Below are 25,697 nucleotides of genomic sequence, written 5' to 3'. Positions count from 1 at the left end.
TGACAGTAAAGACATTTATAATGTTAGAAAAGTTAAATACTGTTCTTTTTATCTTTCTATTTATCTGTGAATCCTGTGAAAATATTATGCGGCACGACTGATTTTCAACATTGATAATAATCAGAAATGTTTCTTGAGCAGCAAATCAGCATATTAGAATGATTTCTGAAGATCATGTGACACTGAAGACTGGAGTAATGATGCTGAAAATACAGCTGTGCATCACAGAAATCAATTACAGTTTAACACATATTCACATAGAAAACAGATATTTTAAATTGTAATAATATTTCATAATTTTCACTGTATTTTTGATCAAATAAATGCAGCCTTGGTGAGCAGAAGAGACTAATTTTGAAACCATAAAAGATTTTACCAACTCCAAACTTGTGGTCGGTAGAACCTCTCGAGGAGATGCGTTTGAGATGATTTCAGTCATTTTTTCAGGTGAGATGTAGGTGATTTAAGAAAAAGTCATCAGTAGCACTCCATTTAATCTCATTACTATCCAGGAAAATGAACAAAAGTTGATTTGTGATCATTTCTAATAATAAAGGCCGCAGTAATTCATCAAATGATGCTGAGGCGATGAAGCGCAGCTGAAGAATGGCTGTGTGGATCAGTGTGTGTGTCGGTGTATAAACGCGTTCGCTCTGTGAGAGACAAGAGTTGTGCTCTTTCTTTGTCTCTTCTCTGTGCTTCTCTTGGGATTGGAGACGTTCAGCGTTATTACGCAGCATCTATAATAATGTCCCGATGTGACAGACGAGTGTGACGATTGTTTGAAAGCAGGTAAAGTGAACACTGCAACACACACACACACACACGCACGCACGCACGCACGCACACCTGCACAAACATACACAATCAGACAACCTAAAAAACAGACAGTGAGACATACTTCCCTTCAGCTATTAAAGCTATTAAACAACTTTTGCATAATTCTATTAATATTACAAATATTAAGACCATATAAACACTTTCAAAAATTCATTTGTCACACAGAATGACTATTTATGTAAACAACAAAACGTAAATGCTCAGATACTGCTCTTTCATAGCTCATGGAGCTCATATATACTTAATCTGAGTATCAACCTCGTCTCAGACGTTTCTCCTAAAACTGTGTAAAGAAATAGAATAAAAGATAAAAAACCTACTCAAATGGGTCAATAGTCTTACAATGAAAATATAGCACTATAAAATGAGTGTGATGAGAAATGTTCATTTTAAGATCTCTGACAAATGCATTGCATTGATTTTGATTTGACTGAGCGCAGTTTTAGACATTGTCAAGATTTCTTATTTTCAGGAGAAACGACTGAGAAGTAGATGATTTAAGAAGAAGTCTATGCTGCCATTGCTGTCCAGGAGAAATAGAGAAGATCTCAGTTGATTTTTAATAACAATTGGTGAAAATCCCACAAGAAATAGTACATTACAGCATCCAAAACACATGTTGCCACTCACACAAAACTGTTATTAAAAAAAAAAAAAAAAAAAAGGTTGGGTTCACTTACTTATTCCAGGCTTGTCTGAGTTTCTTGGGACTGTAGACAGTGAATCGATCTGCAGGTGAGACACAAACGACAGATGAACTCAGACTTAAGACTGAACACATCTTAAACAGCAGAAAACACGTAACATTCATTATACACCGAGTACTAGATTTATAAACAGCATGTGAAACAGTACAGATCATGAGAGCTGCATCACTAGTGTTCAACAGTTTGTGGTCAGTAAGTTTTTAAAAAAGATAAAAACTATAAAGTTTCTTCAGTTCAAAGCTGCATTTATGTGATCAAAAATACAGTAAAAAAACTTGAAATATTTTAACAATTTGAAATGCTGTTTTCTATGTGAATATGTGTTAAACTGTAATTTATTTCTGTGATGCGCAGCTGTATTTTCAGCATCATTACTGCAGTCTTCAGTGTCACAAGATCTTCAGAAATCATTCTAATATGCTGATTTATAATCAAGAAACATTTCTGATTATTATCAATGTTGAAAACAGTTGCGCTGCACAATATTTTTGTGGAAACTGATGCATTTTATTTTTCAGGATTCACAGATGAATAGAGAGTTCAAAAGACCAGCGTTTATTTGAAACAGAAATCTGTTGTAACGTTATAAATGTCTTTACTGTCACACTTCTGATCAATTCAGTGCTTCCTTGATTAATAAAAGCATTCATTTCTTAAATTAAAATCTTTCTGACCCCAAACTTTTTAAACTAAAGTATCTTAAGTATCTTTTACCGAAGACCACAATGGAAATAAACCGATGGCTTTTTTGTGTATTTTATCCTCAGTTTTGAAATGTGTATGAAATTGTCTTTTTTGGACTTTTTTTTGTATTGTTTTACATTTTGTCAAATAAAACAAACAAACAAACTCTTTATATATTAATTCATTTCAGTTAAAGTTTATTTCAAGTAACAAAAATGTTTCTTTTATGCTTTTAGTTTTACTTAACTATGATAACTCAGCATCTGGTTGTTTTAATAGATGAAATGCACAAACTGCACACAGTAAACACTGCAGAAACAGTATCAGTAGTGTGTTATTCTGAACTCAGTCTCTTTGTTCTCGATGTCGATTCATTAGTTTGGCCTCCTGTGGACTGGATCAATACACACCGTCCGCTCGGGCATTCAGATATGAAACGTGTCAGTACACACACACACACACACACAGATCACATTTCCAATCAATGCACCTTATTTAAAACCCAACAAATCCATGACCTGCATTGAACATCCCACAAACGATCTCTTAACACTTCATTAGCAGCGAGTGCTCATTAACAGCACACTGGAACAGCATTTTTACATCTGCTCTCATACAGTATTATATGATATTAAACAGCCATCTCAGCTGCTCATAACGCAGAAGTACAGTGAACGCTGCCCTCTGCTGCTACAGCACTGAACTACACCACTGCTATTACTGCAGAACTAAAGCGAGACACCTCAGACAAACCCACTGCTCTTTTCATGCATTAGACAATTTTGAGACTTTGGGCTATTTGGATTTTCATAACATGACTAATACAAAGCAAACAGCCAAAATACACGTTTAAGCATTTATTTCATTACACTTTATCTATTTGTGTCTGTAGATTTCAATTACAATACATATCTTTAAAGGTTGTGAGTTTCTTTCTCCACTGCAGCAGCACTTTATATACAGTAAACTTTACAGTTTTATTCCCATATGTATTCAGAAGGCTTTGTTCATGCATTATTTGCCTGATTTCATACATTTCATTCTTAAAAATATGGTAAAAATTTTGATTTTCTGGCAGCTGACGGTATTTTCTGAATTATAGATTGATATTTTGCTTCCATAACTTGTCTGCTTTCAGCATAGTGGAGAGAAAACATTTAAAATACACATTTAAGTGTCTATTTTATAACTCTTTCTCTATTTGAGTCTGTAGATTAGAGAACATCCTCCGGAAAACCTTTAACTCTAATACGGCATCAACATCAAACTAGAATTTTGAACCTGACTTTATGTTTTAGGAATATATGCAAATTCATGCTTTTTTAATTAGAAATGCCTCATTTGCATATTTAAACAATTTAAAAACTTGTATTACAAAACTGCAATTTTTGCAATTTAATCAATCAGCTGTGAAAGTATGGATGACATTGATTAGTTAATTTTTTTTTTTACCCTATCCACCTTTAGTGTCTTGCCTTAAGAAGCCATTATGTCTTTCAAAATCCAAATTTTTATAAAACAAATACACATAACATCAGTAACAGCTGGGATAAAAATACTCTTCTTCACATCACAAAACAATCTCTTTCACGGTTACTGATCAAATGAAACGGTGATATACAGAGTTTAATGGAGATTCACTGGGACGCTCACGGCTGCAGTAATGCGGTTTTATTTTAAGGTCACCTTGAGGAACATCAGACCTGGAGGACTGGTAGAGTTTAGATCTGAACAGCTCTCTGTATCTGTGCTCTGAGGCCGTTAGATCTTCATTAATGGAAGGATTTATTCTGAAAACAGGCGTCTGTCTCTCTGACGATGTCGTGGTCACTGGAGTGCCGCTCAGCAGAGGGCAGTGCGTCCTCATCGGAGATGTTCAGATGCTGCAAACTACACACTGAGCTGCATGAAACTGTTGTCATGTGACCTCATCATTGATGCATGATTAATTTAGTCAGAAATAAAAATATTATAACTATTAATATAATTTCTATAATATATATTTATGTGATATACCTTGACCTTCAGCATGAACAGTGTTATTTTAGTAGTTTATTTACTATTACACTGTTTATTAATATTCTGAATTAGCTTTTAATTTTTATATTTCAAGTTTTATAGTTCAAGTTTTATTTTTTTTTCTATTTCTATTTTCTAATTACATATTTCAGTTTTAGCGTAGTCATTTAAGTACTTTTAAGCACTAAGAACTTAAATACTTCAGCTTTTCATGTAATATTTCTATATTATTTCAGCTTTATAGGGACACTTAATTTCTAGCGATTATCGCCGATTTGATTGCACAGATACTATTTAAACTAAACTGAGCTAGACAATGACATCTCTGAATTCAATAATGAAATGCCTTTAACTGAAAATTGAGTGTTTAATCTTATCATTATACATTACTAACACTCTATCCTCCAATTTGATACTGTTAAGTGCTTTGACACAATCTGTATTGTAAAAGCGCTATATAAATAAAGGTGACTTGACTTGACTTGACTTTATTTAATTTACCAAAAGCAATTTTTAATAGCTCTAGTTCACAATAATAACACTGTTTTGATATTGTTCAGATACATTCTGCACAAAGTTCATTTTTAACCTGTTGCATGTTTATATGTTATGGCTAATTTAATATAAAAGTGCAGTAATCTCAGCTCACATCATTCTGAAGCCATACAATAGTCTTGTGTTTAAGGCAATTTTTGCATCTCAAAATACGCCAGATTTGCCATCAATGACAATCACTCGAGAGAACCAGTGATGCTTCATGTCACTGATATCACTTGAAGCTACTTAAATATCATTCTGTTCATCTCACATGATGTGCAATTAAATGCATGAGTGAAGTCAAACTGATATTTCTGTGCAATTAATCAAAGCACTTGCAGAAGTAGCAATGGTTTCTTTTTCAGTGTTGTCAAGTGAGATCTGTGTGTGTTAATGAGCTCCCAGAACTCATCTGCTGGCATGCGTCATGCCTCTGGGCGGATGAAGGATGTATGGCATGCCATCTCAAGGGTACGCCAGCGTGTGTCACTTACAGTCAGATGAACAGGACGTTTACCTGGTTTGAAGTGCGGGAGAGAGTGAACACCTGGCCACGTCTCTTCTGACGGCGTCCCCAAAACCTGCACAAACACACAGAGAGAAAACACTCAGTCCTCCACAGACAAAACAGCTGACAGAGTCTGATCGATCTCAGAGGAATACACTACTCCGCTGGAGACCAGCAGGCCACAACACTGCATTCACATTGGTTTATTACGCACAAGTGTGTGTGTGTTTATAGCAGCAGTGCTGGCCGAGAGCAGGAGCTTTTTGAAGTCTGAAGCTTGTAAAGAGAAGGACTCAATTAAACACATTGTAATAACAGCCGTCAGACTCAATGAGCCGAACCGCTGAGACGAGCCAGGATCTCCTCCGAGAGCATATGTGTGTGTGAGTGTGTGTACCTGGTATTCCCTACATTATGAGGACCAAATGTCCCCACAAGGATAATAATGCCAGCAAATTTTGATTTATTTTTTGGTCACCTTGAGGAAACAAGCTTAAAAATAAAAAAATGTGTGTGAGGTAGATTTAGGGTTAGGGGACAGAAAATACAGTTTGGACAGTAGAAAAACCATTACACCTATGAAGATTTCCCGTAAAACATGGAAAGCCAACAAGCAGAGTCAGAGAACTAACCCCACTGTCTGATCACAGTCAAATTACTAACAAACACTAACATTAGCACACAGCCCAGTAAACACACAGATGGGCTGAAAACAGCAGAGAGAAGAACTGCTCACAAAAGTTTTATCATAAAATTAAACAGTCTCTGTCAAACTGTGAGAAACTGCCCATCTTACTAGGAGAATGTGCAGACTGCTGTGTTCAATAGTACAGTATGAATCCATCTGTCACAACATGAGACATAGTCTCCAGCACTATTTATTCATGCTCTTTCATACTGTATTATTGTGATTTCTTTTATTTACTTTTACTTGTGAATTTATTCTATTCTTTAATGCCACCCCATTTTATATTTTTGCATTTCAATTACTGTTTTTTATTCTTTCTTTCTATTGGTTTGCAATGCTCTCATTTTGCACTGTTTTGATTGCATGCAGCAACACTACAATTCTTTAGCAATACGAATGTACAAATATTTGTCATGCCAATTAAGTACCTAAAACTGAAAACTGTGTGTGTGTGTGTGTGTGAAGACTGAACCCCCATTCCTCTGTGAAAACAGATCCATCAGTGTGATCATGAAGGAACTGTAAATCTGGACAGTTTTCAGAGCTGCAGTTCAAGTAGTAATTAAAATGCAGTATTACTTCATTTTTAAGGCTGTTGTCCTGCTTCTCTGTAACTTGTATTCTTTGAGTGTTTGTCTGAGACTGACATCAAGTAGATCAGGGTATTCAATCAGCTTCATTTAAGGGCCGGATTATTGAATAAAACATTTAAAGGGGGCAAAGGGGGTGGGGGGCTGTACTGACCTCTTTCTGGGGGGCTTTTAAAATCAGAAATTAAATTGAAATGCATATTCAGCATTAAAATGAACTAATATTACTGTACAAGGGGTGACCCCGAATAGTCAACAATTCAATGATTTGATAGGAGGAGCCTGATTCGACTACCAATCTCACAGTCAAATATTTGCAGAGGTGTTACGATCATGCCATTTTGGCTATATGGGGGTTCTCAATGTCTGATTTCACATAGAACTTCTGGTCTTCTCCCAATCAGTTAATATACAGCCTATTATGATAATGATGTAAATACGATTTTGGCTCACATTCCCACAAAAACCCACCAATTCACTATCTCAACAAATTAGAATATGGTGACATGCCAATCAGCTAATCAACTCAAAACACCTGCAAAGGTTTCCTGAGTCTTCAAAATGGTCTCTCAGTTTGGTTCACTAGGCTACACAATCATGGGGAAGACTGCTGATCTGACAGTTGTCTAGAAGACAATCATTGACACCCTTCACAAGGAGGGTAAGCCACAAACATTCATTGCCAAAGAAGCTGGCTGTTCACAGAGTGCTGTATCAAAGCATGTTAACGGAAAGTTGAGTGGAAGGAAAAAGTGTGGAAGAAAAAGATGCACAACCAACCGAGAGAACCGCAGCCTTATGAGGATTGTCAAGCGTAGAAGGCATTGAGTTCGGCAGGAAGTGAGGTAGAGGTGTTTGTAGCAGGGTGTTTGCGATTCTTGTAGTCCGTGATGTTGTGGAGTCCTTGCCACATGTCTCTGTAGTTGGAAGTGGTGAACTGTGCTTAAATTTTTTCTTTGTATCGGCGTTTTGCGGTCTTGATGGTTTTGCGGAGGGCATAGCTGGCTTGTTTATAATCATCCGCATTACCGGAATTAAAGGCAGAGGTTCGAGCGTTGAGAGCCGCGCGAACCTCAGCGTTAATCCAGTTTCTGATTCGGGTAGGTTCTGATTGTTTTGGTCGGTACAACTTCTTCTATGCACTTCCTTATGAAGCACGTGACAGTGTCTGTGTAAACATCGATGTCGTCATCGGATGCAGCCCGGAACATATCCCAGTCAACGTAATCAAAACAGTCCTGTAACATTGAGTCCGATTGGTCTGACCAAAGCTGAATCGTCCTGAGGGTGGGTGTTTCCCGTTTCAACTTCTGCCTGTAAGCAGGTAGGAGCAGAACCGAAGAGTGATCTGATTTGCCTAGAGGTGGGCGGGGGAGGAACTTGTAGGCATTCCGGAAGGGGGAGTAACAGTGGTCTAGAGTCCGTTCTCCACGTGTGTTGCATGATATGTGCTGGAAGAATTTTGGTGCGATCCTCCTAAGATCAGCTTTGTTGAAATCCCTGGTTATAATAAATGCAGCGTCAGGGTGCACAGTCTCCTGTCTGCATAAATGCCCGTACAGTTCCTTGAGTGCTACATCTGTGTCGGCTTGAGGGGGGGATGTAAACAGCTGTAATGATGACCACTGTAAATTCCCTCGGTAGCCAAAATGGCCGGCACAGAAGCGTGAGGTATTCCAGGTCAGGAGAACAAAGAGATTTTATAGGATGTGCGTTCTTCAGATCACACCAAGAATTGTTGATCATGAAGCATACACCTCCTCCTTTGCTTTTCCCTGAGAGGTCCGGTATTCTATCCGCGCGATGCACGGAGAAACCCGTGGATTCGATGGCAAAGTCTGGTACCTCTCGAGACATCCAGGTTTCTGTTCATTCTGGCAAATAATGGAGCAATCCCTGGAAAGAAATCTGTGCTCTCAGTTCACAGAGTTTATTGTCCAGGGACTGGACGTTAGCTAGTAGGATACTTGGTAGCGGTGGTCGGTCTGCTCGGCGTCTTAATCTGACGAGAACGCCGGCTCTCTTTCCTCTCCTCCGGCTCCGTTTTCGACGTGACGGTTGGGCGGCCCAAAAAAAGGGCTCCGCAGTGTTGTTTGTAAACAACGGGTCGGTGTTGAGGAATTTAAAGTCCGGTTTGCGGTGAGTAACTGTAGAACCGATTTCCAGAAGTGTTTGTCTGTTGTAAACAATTAGGCAGACAACATCCAGAAAAAGAAACATCCAAATTACGTACAAAACAAACAAAAAGCTGCCAGTTTGGCTCGGAGCTTGCAACACAGCTGCCATACTCGGCGCCATCTTGGTTACAAGTTTCTGTGCTGTTTCCTCTCTCATACAAGAACCCTCTGCATTTAAATAAACATACAATCAACACGTGTTTAGTGCTAACCCATGACAAAAATTATATATACAAACTCTACATGTGTGTTTTCAGACAGCGCTGCACGAGCTCGCGGCTCCAGGGTTCAAAGTCCAAAGCGCGAGGAAAATCTGCGCTGAAACAGTGTTACTCGTCAGTTGCTCAGTAACATTTTTATGAATTTTTAAGATGATAATAATGATAATAATAATTACAACAGCAATATTAATAAATTTATTATAACATTCACACTGTTCAAATCTGTAGTAGATTTGTATCTGTGGGATTCTAAATATTTTATGTTTTAACCCTCTGGGGTCGACAAACGTGTATACGCATTTTGACACAGATTTTCCTGATAAGGCCGAAATGAGCTTGAATTACTCTGCCATTTTTGATCGTACAGATAAGAGCAATACACCATTCGAATCTGTAAGGGGTCTACTTTTATTTGTATACACTCATAACAACAACTAAACTTTGTGCTTTTGAAGAATAAAGAAAACAAACAGGGTGCGCTCTCGGTCTTCTCCGTCTCCGCGAACTGCTTTTTGAAACACGTCACTAAAATGAACTGTAACTCAGCAAATACTTCACACAGAGACATGAGAAATATATCTATAGAAAGCTTGACATGTCTACTGTTAAATGAAGTAAGTCTTAACGAAAACAAATATTCTGTGATAAAGTAATCTGTATGAAACCAAGGACATGTCCAGTTTTTCCGTCTGGTCTCATTATCTCTAATTAGGTCACGCCCACAAGCTGCTCGCGCTTTTGTTATTACAAACCTCCACGCGGAGCCACGCGGCATGTAAACGCCCACACCCCCGTAAACAAAGCAGCAACGCGTTCATCTCAGATACTTTTCAGTTTTGGAGGAACACGCTGTGAGGAATAAGCCTTGTATTTACCTCATTAACGCGCTGAGAGGAAAAAGCTTTGTTTACCTCACAAACAGAACACGAGCGCAGCTGGAGCCGCGGAGGAGGAGATATTTTGTACCGAATAAGTAATGTTTCTTATTGGCATTCGATAATGTGTCGTTGTGACAAAGTTGAAGGCATTTACTAGGTGAACTTTTCCCAAACTATAACTCCAGAATAAAATGTGTGAAATTGAGTGCAACATTTTGAAATATGATAGGCAACCTTTCATTGCATTTAAATGTTGCACGACGTGAGGATACTTATATGTTCTATAAACAATGATATAAAAGTAATGTCTAAGAAAGTTTAGACAAATCTTTACTGTGAAATAGCCTAATCTGTTTGCAAATACCTGCTCAAACATGTTTATAATAAGCTTAACAATAATAATTTAGTTTTTCAGTTATAAAATGTTGTTTTTGTATTGTATTACTATTTCAAATAAAATCACGCTTGCAATATTGGTGATTGCTAATGTAATATAGTTGCTCCTGACAAGCCTATCAACATGCTCACTTATTTATTAATTTTAGTGGGGGGTGGGTGCTTTATTTATTTTGAATGGTAACAATATGTAGGCCTACATGTTATAATAAATATAATGTACTGTTTTTGCTGTACTTTGGATCAAATAAATGCAGGCTTGGTGAGCTGAAGACACTTATAAAAAAAACATTACAAATCTTACTGTTTAAATAATTTGACTGGTAGTGTATGTATTGTCACCATGTTTGCTTTGTCTTTGTCCGTTCATTGTGTTGCTCACGTCTGTTTTGTGTTTTCTCATGCAGTTTCTGCTGTCTCCCGTTTTCCTGGGTTCCAGTTTCCTGCCACTGTTTTGGATATTGCCCCCACGATGTCTTGACTCTTCTGTTGTTTATTTGTTTGTTTGTTCCTAATAAACTGTTTAACTGCACTCGCAAGTGAATCTCAAGTTATTTTATGTGATAGTTATATACAGTGGTATGCAAAAGTTTGGGCACCCCTGTAAATTTTCATGATTTTCCTTTATAAATCATTGGTTGTCTGGATAAGAAATTTCAGTTAAATATATGATATAGGAGATAAACACAGTGATATTTGAGAAGTGAAATAAAGTTTATATGATTTATGGAAAGTGTGCAAGAATTATTTAAACAAAATTAGGCATGTGCATAAATTTAGGCACCACAAAAGAAAAATTAACTCAATATTTTGTACATCCTCCTTTTGCAGAAATAACAGCCTCTAAACGCTTTCTATAGCTTCCAATTAGAGTCTGGATTCTGGCAGAAGGTATTTTGGACCATTCTTCTTTACAAAACATCTCCAGTTCAGTCAGGTTTGATGGTTTCTGAGCATGGACAGCCCGCTTTAAATCACACCACAAATTTTCAATAATATTCAGGTCTGGGGACTGAGATGGCCATTCCAGAACGTTGTACTTGTTCCTCTGCATGAATGCCTTAGTAGATTTTGAGCAGTGTTTAGGGTCGTTGTTTTGTTGAAAGATCCAGCCCCAGCACAACTTCAACTTTGTCACTGATTCCTGGACATTGTTCTCCAGAATCTGCTGATATTGAGTGGAATCCATGCGACCCTCAACTTTAACAAGATTCCCAGTCCCTGCACTGGCCACACAGCCCCACAGCATGATGGAACCGCCACCAAATTTTACTGTAGGTAGCAAGTGTTTTTCTTGGAATGCTGTGTTGTTTTTCCGCCATGCATAACGCCCGTTGTTTTGCCCAAATAACTCTATTTTAGTTTCATCAGTCCACAGCACCTTATTCCAAAATGAAGCTGGCTTGTCCAAATGTGCTTTAGCATACCTCAAGCGACACCGTTTGTGGCGTGTGCAGAGAAAAGGCTTTTTCCGCATTACTCGTCCATACAGCATCTCCTTGTGTAAAGTGCGCTGAATAGTTGAACGATGCACAGTGACACCATCTGCAGCAAGATGATGTTGTAGGTCTTTGGAGCTGGTCTGTGGGTTGACTGTGACTGTTCTCACCATCCTGCGCCTCTGCTTATCTGAGATTTTTCTTGGTCTGCCACTGGCCTTAACTAGAACTGTGCCTCTGGTCTTCCAATTCCTCACAATGTTCCTCACAGTTGAAACTGAGAGCTTAAATCTCTGAGACAGCTTTCTGTATCCTTCCCCTAAACCATGATGTTCAACAATCATTGTTTTCAGGTCATCTGAGAGTGGTTTTGAGGCTCCCATGTTGCCACTCTTTAGAGAAGATGCAAAGAGGAGAAACACTTACAATTGGCCTCCTTTAAATACTTTCTCATGATTGGATTCACCCGTGTATGGAGGTCAAGGGTCACTGAGGTTACCAAACCAATTTTGAGTTCTAATAATCAGTGCTAAAGGTATTGAAATCAATAAAATGACAAGGGTGCCTAAATTTATGCACATGCCTAATTTTGTTTAAATAATTCTTGCACACTTTCCATAAATCATATAAACTTTATTTCACTTCTCAAATATCACTGTGTTTATCTCCTATGTGATATATTTAACTGAAATTTCTTATCCAGACAACCAATGATTTATAAAGGAAAATCATGAAAATTTACAGGGGTGCCCAAACTTTTGCATACCACTGTATATATATATATATATATATATATATATATATATATACACACACATTTCTTTTTTCCTCACATTCTTTCTTGTAACTCTTCTCTCTCAGTCACACACCTGACTAAATGGCTCATTATGGAGCTCATTATGCGGGTCTTTGTCTTCTCAGGTGTGCACGCCCTCTCGCATAGAGCCTTTCCGCTCAAAAAGTGACTTAGAATCTTTAAATCAATATATTGTTTTCACTGAATGAGTGAGTTAGATTATTTTCAGATCATTTTGAAGCAAATATTCTAGGCTACAAGATCCAGTTCTCAAAAGTCTTGTGAACAAATGTTCTGTATGTGTTTTATGGCCTTATTTCAGTTACTTTAAAATTTTAGTTTTTTTGTAACCACGCATAAACGTTGTTTTCTCAAAAACACAATTACGTACGTACATGCTGCTCACATATTATTGTAGCCCAGTTTGTGCTGAATACAGTGTTTTTAGACTTTAGCCATTAAAATGTTTATAAGCAACTGAAAAAAGCACAAATGTCAGGGCATGTCAAAACTTCTCCGGAGCCCCAAAACACCCTCAGACCCCAGAGGGTTAACTACACTTGTGAAGACACACCTGTTTTTCACACGTCACTCAAACACAGAACCAGGAAACAGGAATCACATGAGTTCAGAGAAAGAGAAAGTAAAAGTGTGCTCGAGTTGTTGTGTGTTTGTGTCTCTGTATTTAAGCAGTAAAATGGCAGAAGCCAGAATTTCAGTGAATCAGAAGGAGTTCATGTGTGCAGTGTGTCAGGATCTTCTGGAGGATCCAGTGACCATCCAGTGTGGACACAGTTACTGTAAGAGCTGTATTACAGACTGCTGGGATCAGGAGGATCAGATGAGAGTCTACAGCTGCCCTCAGTGCAGACAGACCTTCAGTCCAAGACCTGCTTTAGCTAGAAACACCATGCTGGCTGAAGTGGTGGAGAAACTGAAGACGACCAAACTCTCTGCTGACTGTGATGCTGGAGCTGGAGATGTTCAGTGTGACGTCTGTACTGGAAGAAAATACAAAGCCTTCAAGTCCTGTCTGGTGTGTCTGAACTCTTACTGTCAGAATCACCTCGAACAACATGAGAGTTGGTTTAAGGGAAAGAAGCACAATTTGACTGATGCCACTGGACGACTGCAGGAGATGATCTGCCAGAAACATGAGAAGCTCCTTGAGGTTTTCTGCCGCACTGATCAGAAATGTGTATGTGTGCTGTGTACGATTATTGATCATAAAAACCATGAGATTATATCCGCTGAAGAACAGAGGACAGAGAAACAGGTATTTAAAACTACACACTGATGAAATTTTGCTAAACTCTCCTTATGCTTTTTAATTCATGTACGATGATTGTAACCAATCATCACTTCTGGAGTTTGATCCTATAGCCATTAGTTATCAGCTCCACGTTTACCGGATTCATCTGATCACATGATGATTTAGTGCCAGTAGTTTTCTGTGACATTTACTATCATCTGTATGTTCTACAGAAGCAGCTGAAGGAGACGCAGAAGACGTTCCAGCAGAGAATCCAGCAGAGAGAGAAAGATCTCCAGCAGCTGAGAGAGGCTGTGGAGTCTCATAAGGTGAGTCTGGAGAAGAAGAGAAGTTTGTCTCGGTCTCAGTTCAGACTCACTGAAGCCTGAATCACTGTGTGTCCTAACAGCGCTCTGCACAGACAGCAGTGGAGGACAGTGAGAGGATCTTTACTGAGCTCATCCGCTCCATTGAGAGAAGCCGCTCTGAGCTGATACGGCTGATCAGAGATCAGGAAAAGCAAGCAGTGAGTCGAGCTGAAGGACGACTGGAGCGACTGGAGCAGGAGATCAATGATCTGAGGAGGAGAGACGCTGAGCTGGAGCAGCTTTCACACACACAGGATCACATCCAGTTCCTGCAGGTAACACAGATCGTCTCGGTTACGTACGTAACCCTCGTTCCCTGATGGAGGGAACGGAGACGTTATGTCGTGACGACATAGGGGATTTACTTGGGAGCCCCAATCATCTCTGATTTAAGAGAAAACCTTAATGAATATTGGCTAGTGGATTTTGCATACCTGCGCCACTCCCCGTGCACACGGGTATAAATAGGCGGCAGGTGCGTCCACTCATTAGGTTTTACGCTGAGGAGCCGAGAACGAGTCCCTGGCAACCAGCGATGGTTCAAGATTGTGGCATGGGGACATAACGTCTCCATTCCCTCCATCAGGGAACGAGGGTTACGTACGTAACCGAGACGTTCCCTATCTGTCGGTCACTACGAGTTATGTCGTGACGACATAGGGGTCTTATGGAAAGCGCCACAACCTGAACCCCGTCACAACCTTGTGGCATGCAGATGCTGACAAGTGAGCGCGTGACAGACAAATTCCATGCGAAAGGTCGCAACCTTCCCATCGCCCCAGCGCAAATTCGCTAACCTTGGTGCCCGCAGGGACCACTGAGTACATCGCTGCTGGAGATAGCCAAGCCGCTGTTCCTTTCCCCACAGAAGTCGGAAGGGATTTCGACCTTCAATGAAAGATAGCTTCAAGTCTTTCCTATTTGTTGTTACAGCTTGGCAGTAACGACAGGGAAGCGAGCCTTCCAGAGAAGGGCGCTACGGAGGCCACATCCTGCCCGAAGGGAGGTAACATGTGGAGACACTGATATGGACTGACCCAGGCCTGGGGCAGTACTACATACGACTGGACCCTGGGGCAGATCCTACCTAGGGGTAGGGAGGAGAGCTGCCAGCAGGGCCTGACAGAAGGCTCTGTCAAAGGGAAGACACGGGTTTACCGTGAGGGAAACCTTACCGTGGTAGAATACACATATGGGATTACCCCAAGGGAATCAAGCCATACGGACACCTAGCCCAGTACAGGGGCTGACCGGAGACCCGGGCGAGCTAACAAGTACTGGGCCTGGCGTCAGACTGCTCCGCCCAGTCTGACTGCCGGGGGTGCTGGAGGAACTCCACCAGTGTTCGCCGTCCGGGGAACTGAACTGGAGGAGGAAACCAGCGCTCACATCCCCGGGTGAGGGGGAATGGCGCAGCAAGCGTGACACCGGCCAGCTCTTCCCGCCACTTACCTGTTACCCAACACACGGGAAGAAACTGGCTCGACGCGGAGATTGTAAAATCTCGCGAAGGTGTTAGGTGTCGCCCAGCCCGCAGCTCTACAGATGTCTGCCAGAGAGGCGCCGTGCGCCAACGCACAGGAGGAGGCAACACTCCGTGTGGAGTGAGCCCTCACCCCTAGGGGGCACGGCTCGCCTTGGGATTGGTACGCCAAGGCGATGGCATCCACTATCCAGTGGGCCAACCTCTGCTTGGAGACAGCCTTCCCTTTCTGCTGACCTCCGTGGCAGACAAAGAGCTGCTCAGAGCTTCTAAAGCTCTGGGTGCGGTCCACGTATATGCGCAACGCTCTTACGGGACACAGCAACGCCAAGGTTGGATCTGCCTCCTCCGAGGGCAGGGCTTGCAGGTTCACCACCTGATCGCGGAAGGGCGTGGTGGGAACCTTAGGCACGTATCCAGGCCGGGGTCTCAGGACAACGTGAGAGTAGACCGGCCCGAACACCAGGCACTCTTCACTCACCGAAAATGCTTGGAGGTCCCCGACCCTCTTGATGGAAGTGAGCGCGGTCAGGAGCGCTGTCTTAGCAGACAGGAACTTAAGCTCAACTGAGTCCAGCGGCTCAAAGGGATCCCTCTGAAGCCCAGCCAGGACAATAGAGAGATCCCAGGGGGGCATCAGGGGTGGCCTAGGAGGGTTCAACCTCCTGGCACCCCTCAGGAACCTCACGATGAGATCGTGCTTTCCCAGGGACCGGCCGTCCACAATAGCAGCCACATACACCTTCAAGGTGGAGGGTGACAGCCTACGCTCCAACCTTTCTTGCAGGAAAGAAAGCACTACAATCGTGTATCTTTGGGGGTCTTCTCGGCGAGAAGAACACCAGTTCGCGAACAGACTCCACTTCAGTGCATAGGCTTGCCTTGTTGAAGGAGCTCTAGCCTGAGTGATGGTCTCTACCACAGTCCGTGGGAGACCGCTCAAGTCTGCCGCGTCCCGTCCAGGAGCCACACGTGGAGGTTCCACAGATCTGGACGCGGGTGCCATATGGTGCCAAGCCCCTGAGAAAGGAGGTCCTTCCTCAGAGGGATGCGCCAGGGAAGAGCTGTCGCAAGGAGTATGAGTTCGGGAAACCGGGTCCGGGTGGGCCAGTACGGCGCGACCAGCAGGACCTGCTCCTTGTCTTCCCTGACCTTGCACAGTGTCTGTGCGAGCAGGCTCACTGGGGGAAACGCATACTTGCGCAGAGCCCGAGGTCAGCTGTGTGCCAGTGCATCCGTGCCGAGGGGGCCCTCGGTCAGGGAGTAATACAGCTGGCAGTGGGAGGACTCGCGGGAAGCAAACAGGTCTACCTGAGCTTCCCCGAATCGACTCCAGATCAGCCGGACTGTCTCGGGATGGAGTCGCCATTCTCCGGGGAACGTGAGCTGTCGTGAGAGCGCGTCGGCCGCACGATTGAGCTCCCCCGGAATATGGACAGCACGCAGCGACTTGAGCCGCGTCTGACTCCAGAGGAGGAGATGGCGGGCGAGCTGAGACATGCGACGTGATCGTACACCTCCCAACCGGTTGATGTACGAAACAGTCGCAGTGTTGTCCGTACGGACCAACACGTGCTTGCCGAGCAGCAGTGGCCGGTACTGCCGCAAAGCTAGATGCACTGTCAACAACTCTAGGCAGTTGATGTGCCAAAGCAGTCGAGGCCGAGGCTGCCTGCCCGTTGCATGTAGCGCCCCAACCCGTACTGGAGGCATCCGTCGTGACAACGACATGCCGGGACACTTGTTCTAGGGGCACCCCGGCCCGTAGAAAGGCAAGGTCCGTCCAGGGGCTGAAGGAGCGGCGACACTCCTGTGTGATGTTCACACGAAGTGTTCCGCGACGCCATGCCCACCTCGGGACTCGGGAGTGCAACCAGTGCTGAAGTGGTCTCATATGAAGCAATCCGAGCGGCGTGACTGCGGCTGCGGATGCCATATGCCCCAGGAGCCTCTGAAACTGTTTCAGAGGAACCACAGTCCTGCCTCTGAAGGAACTCAGGCAGTTCAGCACCGACTGGGCGCAATCCTCCGAGAGGCGCGCCGTCATACTCACCGAGTCTAACTGCACACCAAGAAAAGAGATTCTCTAAACAGGGGAGAGCTTGCTCTTTTCCCAGTTGACCCGAAGCCCCAACTGGCTGAGGTGCCGGAGCACCCTGTCCCTGTGATCGCACAATTGTTCTCGCGACTGGGCCAGAATGAGCCAATCGTCGAGATAATTGAGGATCCTGACGCCCACTTCCCTTAGCGGGGCAAGGGCGCCCTCTACGACCTTCGTGAAGACACGGGGAGATAGGGACAGCCCAAAGGGGAGGACCCTGTACTGCCATGCCCGACCCTCGAATGCAAACCGTAGGAACGGTCTGTCGCGGAAGGATCGAAACATGAAAGTAAGCGTCCTTCAGGTCGATCGCTGCAAACCAATCCTGGGGCTGGACGCACTTTATAATGCGCCTGTGCGTCAGCATCTTGAACGGGAGCCTGTGTAGGGCCCGGTTCAGGACTCGCAGGTCCAGAATTGGTCGAAGACCACCGCCTTTCTTGGGTACGATGAAGTAAGGGCTGTAAAACCCTTGCCTCATCTCGGCTGGAGGGACCGGCTTGATTGCACCCTTTGCCAGGAGGACAGCAATCTCCTCGCGCAAGACAGGAGCGTTCCGAGCTACCACTGAGGTCTCGAGAACGCCACTGAACTTGGGAGGCCACCTTGCGAACTGAATCGCGTAGCCGAGTCGAATCGTGCGCGTGAGCCAACGAGACGGGCTGGGCAGCGTGAACCACGCCTCCAGACGCCGTGCAAGTGGCTCCAACGGCACGATCGACGTACCTGTGGTGGTGCAGCGAAGGGGAGTAGAGCGGGATGTTACAGAAGGCTGTGCATTCTGAGGCATCCTCGCAAAACTCCCTGGGTCCCAGAGGGGACTGGCTAGAGGTGCGTGGGGAGGCACTGCGTCCCCGAACCGCACTCTCTTGGCCGCTGGCAAGATGGGTCGTGGGCGAGAGTGAGGAGGCAACGCGTCGCACACTGTCGGCCCGTGGACCTGAAAACCCAGAGGGGAAGGAATTTGCTCTTTCTGTGATTTTGTGGGTACAGAAACAAAACAAAACACAGGATTCTCCACCCGGCCCTCCTCCGGGGGAAGGAGCGACGCTATCCTCGTCGTCTCCTGGGAAAGAGCAAACTCCAACATCTCCGGGTTGCCCGCGTCAGGGCCGCCTCGTCGACTTCCGTGACTTGGGGGCCGGCTGGGACGCGGGGGACGCCGCACTCCTGCGAGAGGCTCGACGCGCCGGCCTAGGTGCCGATTCAGCACGGGGCGGAGCGGCTCTGGAGGACGCAGGAGGGCGCCCACGGCGACGAGCAGACGGAGGCCTGGCCCCGGGGGCAGCGATTGACGGTGCGTCACGCCGGGGCAGGATGTGCTGGATTGCCTCTGTCTGCTTCTGCACTGCTGAGAATTGCTGGGCAAAGCCCTCGACAGTGTCGCCGAACAGCCCAGACTGGGAGATGGGGGCGTCGAGAAAGCGTACTTTGTCGACATCCTTCATCTCTGCCAGGTTGAGCCAGAGATGGCGTTCTTGGACCACCATGGCGGACATCGCCTTCCCGAGGGACCGCCAGACTTTCGTCGTCAGAGCGAAGTCAGTCGCCGCGGCGCAGCTCCTGCATCAACCCCGGGTCGGTACTACCCTCGTGCATTTGTTTGAGTGCCTTGGCTTGGTGAACCTGCAGGATAGCACCTGCCGCCTATTTATACCCGTGTGCACGGGGAGTGGCGCAGGTATGCAAAATCCACTAGCCAATATTCATTGGCGTTTTCTCTTAAATCAGAGATGATTGGGGCTCCCAAGTAAATCCCCTATGTCGTCACGACATAACTCGTAGTGACCGACAGATAGGGAACTAGAAGCTCTAGTCTAAAGCCCTGACATACCAAGCCAACGCTTGACACCCAACGGCCAATTAGCACGTCCATTCTACGCGTTTCTCACGCACTAGTTCGCCAGCCGAACAGCCAATCAGAATGATCAGATGGCCCGACTGACCGACAAGCTCCGACGAAAAAAAAGCAGACGATAACCAACTTCAGCCGACGGCGCAGAACACACTGAGAAAACTTAGTCGGCCGACGAACAAAAACTGCCCGACGGCCGACCGTCGGCTTGGTGTGTACCAGGCTTAAAACATTCATTTCGTCACAGGCGCTGAACATGAAAATATAAACAAGATGTTTGATTGCTTGCACAGCCTCTCTCACTAGTTTCAGAAACCAACAGGTTGAAAAGACAATAGACATGTAGGATGTAAACAGGTCCCTACGCTTACTCTTCTTTTTTAATCTAAAAAAATATAGAAGTACTGTCAAAAAATTCAGGAGCACCTTCTGATCAATAACAAAAATTAGCCTTCCCCTAGAGGTCTGCGCGGGACTGTTTTTTAAGTCCCGCTCACGCCCGCTCCCGCGAGGTTATATCCCGCACCCGCCCGCTCCCGCGATATATTTACTCTTTGTTCACCCGCTGTCCGCTTTGAATAATTTTCTTCCCGACCCGACCGTTCCCGCTAAATTTAGATCTCGTTTCCAGAATCACACATTTAAATTTCCTCTACTGAAAGAAAGACAAATAGGCTAACAAATAAAAGTGTAGTCTGCACAAAATTGTATTTGTTATTTTATTCGTCGTCAAGAGTCTTTATTGACAGCAAAATGTTAAGCAATTTTGTGTCTTAAGACACGAAATTGCTTAACATTTTGCTGCCAACACAGTAGGGAAAAAAGTGTCACAGAGAAAATAAAATGTACAAAAATTGTATTCCTTATTTTTATTCGTCTTGTCAGGATACAGTTCGTTTAACCTTTACAACAGGAACAAGTGTCGCAGATTAAAAAATGTAGGTTGTACAAAATGGCCTATTATAATTTTATTCGTCTTGTCAAAATACTAAATTAGTTCAACATCTTGCTGTAAACACAGTAGCTAGCCTAGGAAAAGTGTCGCGGAAGAAAAATAAATAAATAAATTGGACATGTGTCATTTAAAATTATAGGCTAAGCAAAATATAAACAAAACCGAGTTGAGCGTTCTTCAAGGAGAGCGCATCCACACTTTGCTCCATCTTTATTCTGCTCTGTCACTCATCGACAACCTGTCTGTTCTGTCTGTGGGCCGTATACTCACTGGTAGGCTACAGCCTGCTCTGAGCATCGTTATACACATGCTGCGCACAGACCTCGCAAATAAAACGAAGCACTGTTTCATGCGTGCTGCGCGTGCATAACAGTCCCGTGCAGGCTGTACCGGTGCTTGAATAAAGCGCAGATATGTTGTTCTGAAAAGACGTCGGGAACGGGATATTGTTAGACCGCCCGCTCCCGTTCAAATTGCACCAGAGTTACCAACCGCAACCGCGTTTTATTCGGGAATTTAATCCCGCGTCGCAAGAAATCTGGTCGGGTCCTGCGGTTCCCGCGGGACAGCCGCGGGAATGCAGACCTCTACCTTCCCCATTACAAGGTAATATTTGACTCAAAGTGATTTACAGGGACAAAAATCCTAAACATTGTGCAACTTAACTTTAAAGTTTCAGCCTAACTACAGCTCAGGCATGACATAAGCCTTTACTGTCTTCTGCAAAGACTTTGTGGCTTTTGTAAGAGGCAAAAATTAGTGGGCAGGAAGCTAACGTGGAACAAAAACAAGAGTCCATACACATAACATTTCTTAACACATTTTTCAGCAACATGAAATTAAAGTTGTTTGGAGAATAAACCCTTTTAAATGTCTCTCTGCATACTGGTGTGTGTGTAATCCTTTAAAGGAGCATGTGGTTGCAAACACAGTGCTCTGTATGTAGTTACAGTAAATGGTTAGGATGCACCGAAATGAAAATTCTGGGCCGAAACCAAAACCGAAAATGCTTTGTAATAATTATTTTATGGAATAATATAAAGTAACTTTGTAAGACTTTTTAATTTAACTCAATTTTAAATGACGAAAACCACACTTTCATTGAAAGAAAATTGGACAGAAAATATATTAATATTAAATATCAATGTATTATTTTTATTCAGTTCTATGCAACAGAATCAGACATAACTGTTGTTGTTATTGACTTATCTAAATAGTGTATAATCCTGCAAACAGGGTTTTTCCTTTCTCAAAATGCGGTGGAGGTGGTACCATCCTGATTATGTGCACACAATGTACTTCAAGTGCCTGAAACAAACACTTCTTACATGCAATGTATTTTAGGTGTTATAATAATTATATGATTGAAGAAAATGACAATTATATAGTTATGTTTTATTTTCTCTCACCTAATATTTTATTGTTAATTTTTCTTAAAATAGCCTTATGAAATGTTTTCTTTTTCCTCAGAAATTCTGTGTTGTGTATCTGGTTATCAAATGAAGGTATAAAACATTAATTTCATTTATCTTTAAATTATTGAAAATTAAACTTTTTTTGGCAAACAAAGGGGATTTACTATTAAAATATGGAAGAAATGTTGTGTGATCATTCCTTAAAAAATAAAGTTATCATCATTTTAGTAGTAGTAATAGTATGTACATTCTGCTGAACAATAGTAATATATTTCTGCTGCAATGTCTTCAAATTAAACCAGACTTTTATTTTGATGGGTTGCCATGAATACTTTAAAATTTTTATGTATATATGACGCTAGTTTTACTCAAATGAAACAGTAAAATGCTCATGAAGTGACTTTCAGAGCAGTTCTGGAGATGATATTTATATATATATTATGTCCTCAATGAGACAGCAGAAGCTGAAATCACTGCGAGCGTAGTGTTCAGTGCATCCCTAGTAAACGGACAAAATGATTCTTTGAAGCACATAATTCACCTCGATGATTTTTTGTGTTTGAGTTACTCGAGGAATCGTTTCAGCCCAAGTAGCTCTAATGGTGCAGGTTATTGGGTGAAGTGTGGAGCTGATGAGTTTTGATTTCTGTTTTCTGTAGAGTTTCCAGTCTCTCTCAGCGCCTCCTGAAACTACAGATGGAAATGATGATCCCTTCACTCCTCTCGTCTCTTTTGATGGTTTGAAACAATCTGTCCATCAGCTGAGAGACAAACTGGAGGATTTCTGCAAAGAGGAGCTCAAGAAGATCTCAGACAGAGGTAAAGTCCTGGAGATTCATCTGCTCTCAGAAACCAGTCCATCATCATCTCAAATCATGGAGAACATCATATTAGAAATGTGTTAGGAATGATGCAGGATCATGAGAATCACACTGTTCATGTCTGTTGATTTCCACAGTCACAGTCACCAACATTGATCTCTGGACCAGGATTGACTTCCTACAATGTAAGTCAGTAAGAAAACAAGCAGAAAAACTCACTGAGTGTGTTCATGTTCTTCTGTAGAAGGTGAAAGCAGAGTTTTATAATTGATGATGTAAATGATGATTTGCACAGATATCTGGTCATCTGTACTGAGACACTGATGATACACTGAACATGAAGAGCTCAGCTACATAAACAGATCAAACAGATTCATAATTCCTGATTCTGATGTGTTTTATCTCCATCAGATTCCCATCAGCTCACTCTGGATCCAAACACTGTGAATAAATCCCTCCATCTGTCCGAGAACAACAGAGTGATTACATACACTGGCACAGTTCAGTTGTATCCTGATCATCCAGACAGATTTGATGTGTGGTGTCAGGTGTTGTGTAGAGAGAGTGTGTGTGGACGCTGTTACTGGGAGCTGGAGTGGAGTGGAAATTATGTGTATATATCAGTGTCATATAAGAACATCAGCAGGAAGGACGGGGTAATGAGTGTTTCTTTGGACATAATGATCAGTCCTGGAGTTTGTGTGGTGCTCTCTCCAGATACTCATTCAGACACAATAACATACAGACTGTTCTCTCTGTGAAGCCCATCAGCCGTAGAATAGGAGTGTTTGTGGATCACGGTGCAGGAACTCTGTCCTTCTACAGCGTCTCTGACACAATGAGCCTCATCCACACAGTCCAGACCACATTCACTCAGCCGCTCTATCCGGGGTTTCATATTGATTCTGGATCATCAGTGAAACTGTGTTGATGAATCAGAATAGACTGATGAGAGATTCTACCCATAATGCTTTGAGCTGCATGATGAAACAGTAACAGTGAGATGTTATAGAGTCTCTTCTTTTCTCTTCATGACATTAATACTGCAGCTGAACTTCTGTCACTGAAATAACGTCAGAATAAATGTGTGTAATAATCCTCATATAGATAGTAAGCATTTAGTTTTTAATGTAGTGTCACATCAATCATTTATATTATTATAATAAAATTTTCATTATTCACCTTATGCAGCCCTGGCCCTTTTCAGCATTTTGTGTTCTTTTGTCTTCCGGTATAAGAAGTCACCGTTTTTATTGTAATGCATTTAATTAAACAAACATTAAATAGTTAACTGTGGAATTCATTTTTATTTTTAGGCTACAGATTGTTAATATTTTATTCTATTATTAATCAGTGGTTAAAGGTGGGGTAAGTGATTTCTGGTAGCCAATGTTGATATTTGAAATCACCAAAACAAACACGCCCCTACCCCAAAAGGGTCTCGCCCCTATTTTGATAGCTCCGCCCCACACATACGTACGTAACCCAGGCAACGATAGTTCCGTGAAACAAAGCTAAACCAATGTTCGAGAAGAAACAAAGCAACCTCGGGGTCCGATCGCAGGCCTTCCTGCTCCTTCAGTTCTCTCCAGCGCTGGAAAGCTGATCCGATATTTACACGGGTCCTACTTCTTGCCTTATCATAACACCGTGTCTACACCGGACGCGAGTGGCACGGCACGACAAAATAATATAGAACTCATAATCACTGATGCTGTCTACACTGGATGTGGCACAGCAAATCCCCGACAGTAGACAGACTTTAGCTGTTGCGGCGCGGCGTGACACGACAACTGTCATGTCCAGTGTAGACACAGATTAAGTCTTCTTTTGTTCTGCAGACGTTCTCCTCTTTTGTTTTTTTTATCCGCCATCTCTATCTTTCTGTTGCTCGTCCTGTGCACTGAGCGCTCTCTCCTCTGCATCATGAGTAGACACGCCCCTTACTTGAAAGTGTGTGTGTTTGTGAGACAGAGATATCATGCACAACATGAGCTTCTGAGTTTGATTTTAACACAAGATAAACCTAAGGGACAAAAAACAACAACAACCTCCCTCCACAACACAGTCACTCAACTGCAACCAAGGATGCAACAATACCATTTTTTCAGAACCAATCTGATGCGATACCAAAAATTCTGAGTATCATCCGATTCTCATTCAACCAGTGCAGTTTTTTTTTAATCAATGTAAAATTTCTATACTTCTGTGTGTTGACCTGATCATCACTCTTGTGTGTTAAACACAGTCTGCTAAATATAGACAACTTAATTTTAATAAAAAAATAACAAATGAAAAAATATAATCAATCTATGACAAAAAAATACTATTATAAACTAGGTTAGTGGATAATTCAGCAGCAAAGGTTATTCTAGAAAACTCATGGGTGCACAATTTTTATAAAAACCATTAAACTAAACATTTAGTGAAACAACATTATTTAGAGGGGAACATATAAAAGTTAAGTTTAGGACTAAATCTGGTAAAATGTTACATTTTTCCTTCTATCAAAGTCAATGTGGACCAGCAACTGTTTGGTTACCCAGATTCTCCAAAATATCTTCTTTTGTGTTCAGCACAAGAAAGAAATTAATACAGGTTTGGGACAACATGTGAGTGAATAAATAATGACAGAAATAAAATTTTAAGGTGAACTATCCCTTTAATTACAGTCGGCTGCATGTTTAGTACTGTCCCTTTAAGACCTGCACGCATCTAATATACAGACACGTATCCATTTGTCTGAACTGTTTACCTTCATTTTAGACATAACCAACTGAGTCTTTACATAAACCTTGTGTGTTTTGACGGTATTAGCACAAAACTTAGAAAAACAAACTACATAAAACATAACATAAAACATAATTTAGCTCAGTAATCAGGCGCTTGTTTGACGGGCTTTTCATGCGTGCGCTTTGGGTTTATTATAAGGGGCAGGGGCTCGTGATTTTACATGATTTTACTCCA

At 42.5% G+C, this 25,697-nt stretch overlaps 1 protein-coding gene and 1 pseudogene across 3 annotated transcripts in view; one reads left to right on the top strand and one right to left on the bottom strand.

The window, feature by feature from the left end:
* cdk14 (cyclin dependent kinase 14) overlaps positions 1-25,697 on the bottom strand; it is a 226,228-nt gene that overhangs the window by 43,976 nt on the left and 156,555 nt on the right. For all 3 annotated transcript variants that reach the window (XM_058747723.1, XM_058747722.1, XM_058747724.1), the window contains 2 exons: positions 5,305-5,368; positions 1,521-1,569 (listed from right to left, as the gene is read on the bottom strand). In XM_058747723.1, coding sequence (XP_058603706.1) covers positions 1,521-1,569; positions 5,305-5,368 — 113 coding nt within the window. The remainder of the gene's footprint in view (positions 1-1,520; positions 1,570-5,304; positions 5,369-25,697) is intronic.
* On the top strand, positions 13,130-24,020 carry LOC131522309 (tripartite motif-containing protein 16-like; annotated as a pseudogene).

This window comes from Onychostoma macrolepis, chromosome 16, assembly GCF_012432095.1.
Source record: "Onychostoma macrolepis isolate SWU-2019 chromosome 16, ASM1243209v1, whole genome shotgun sequence".
Lineage (NCBI taxonomy): Eukaryota > Metazoa > Chordata > Actinopteri > Cypriniformes > Cyprinidae > Onychostoma > Onychostoma macrolepis.
Note: the sequence above shows the minus strand (reverse complement) of the source record. Positions and strands in the feature narration are given on the sequence as shown.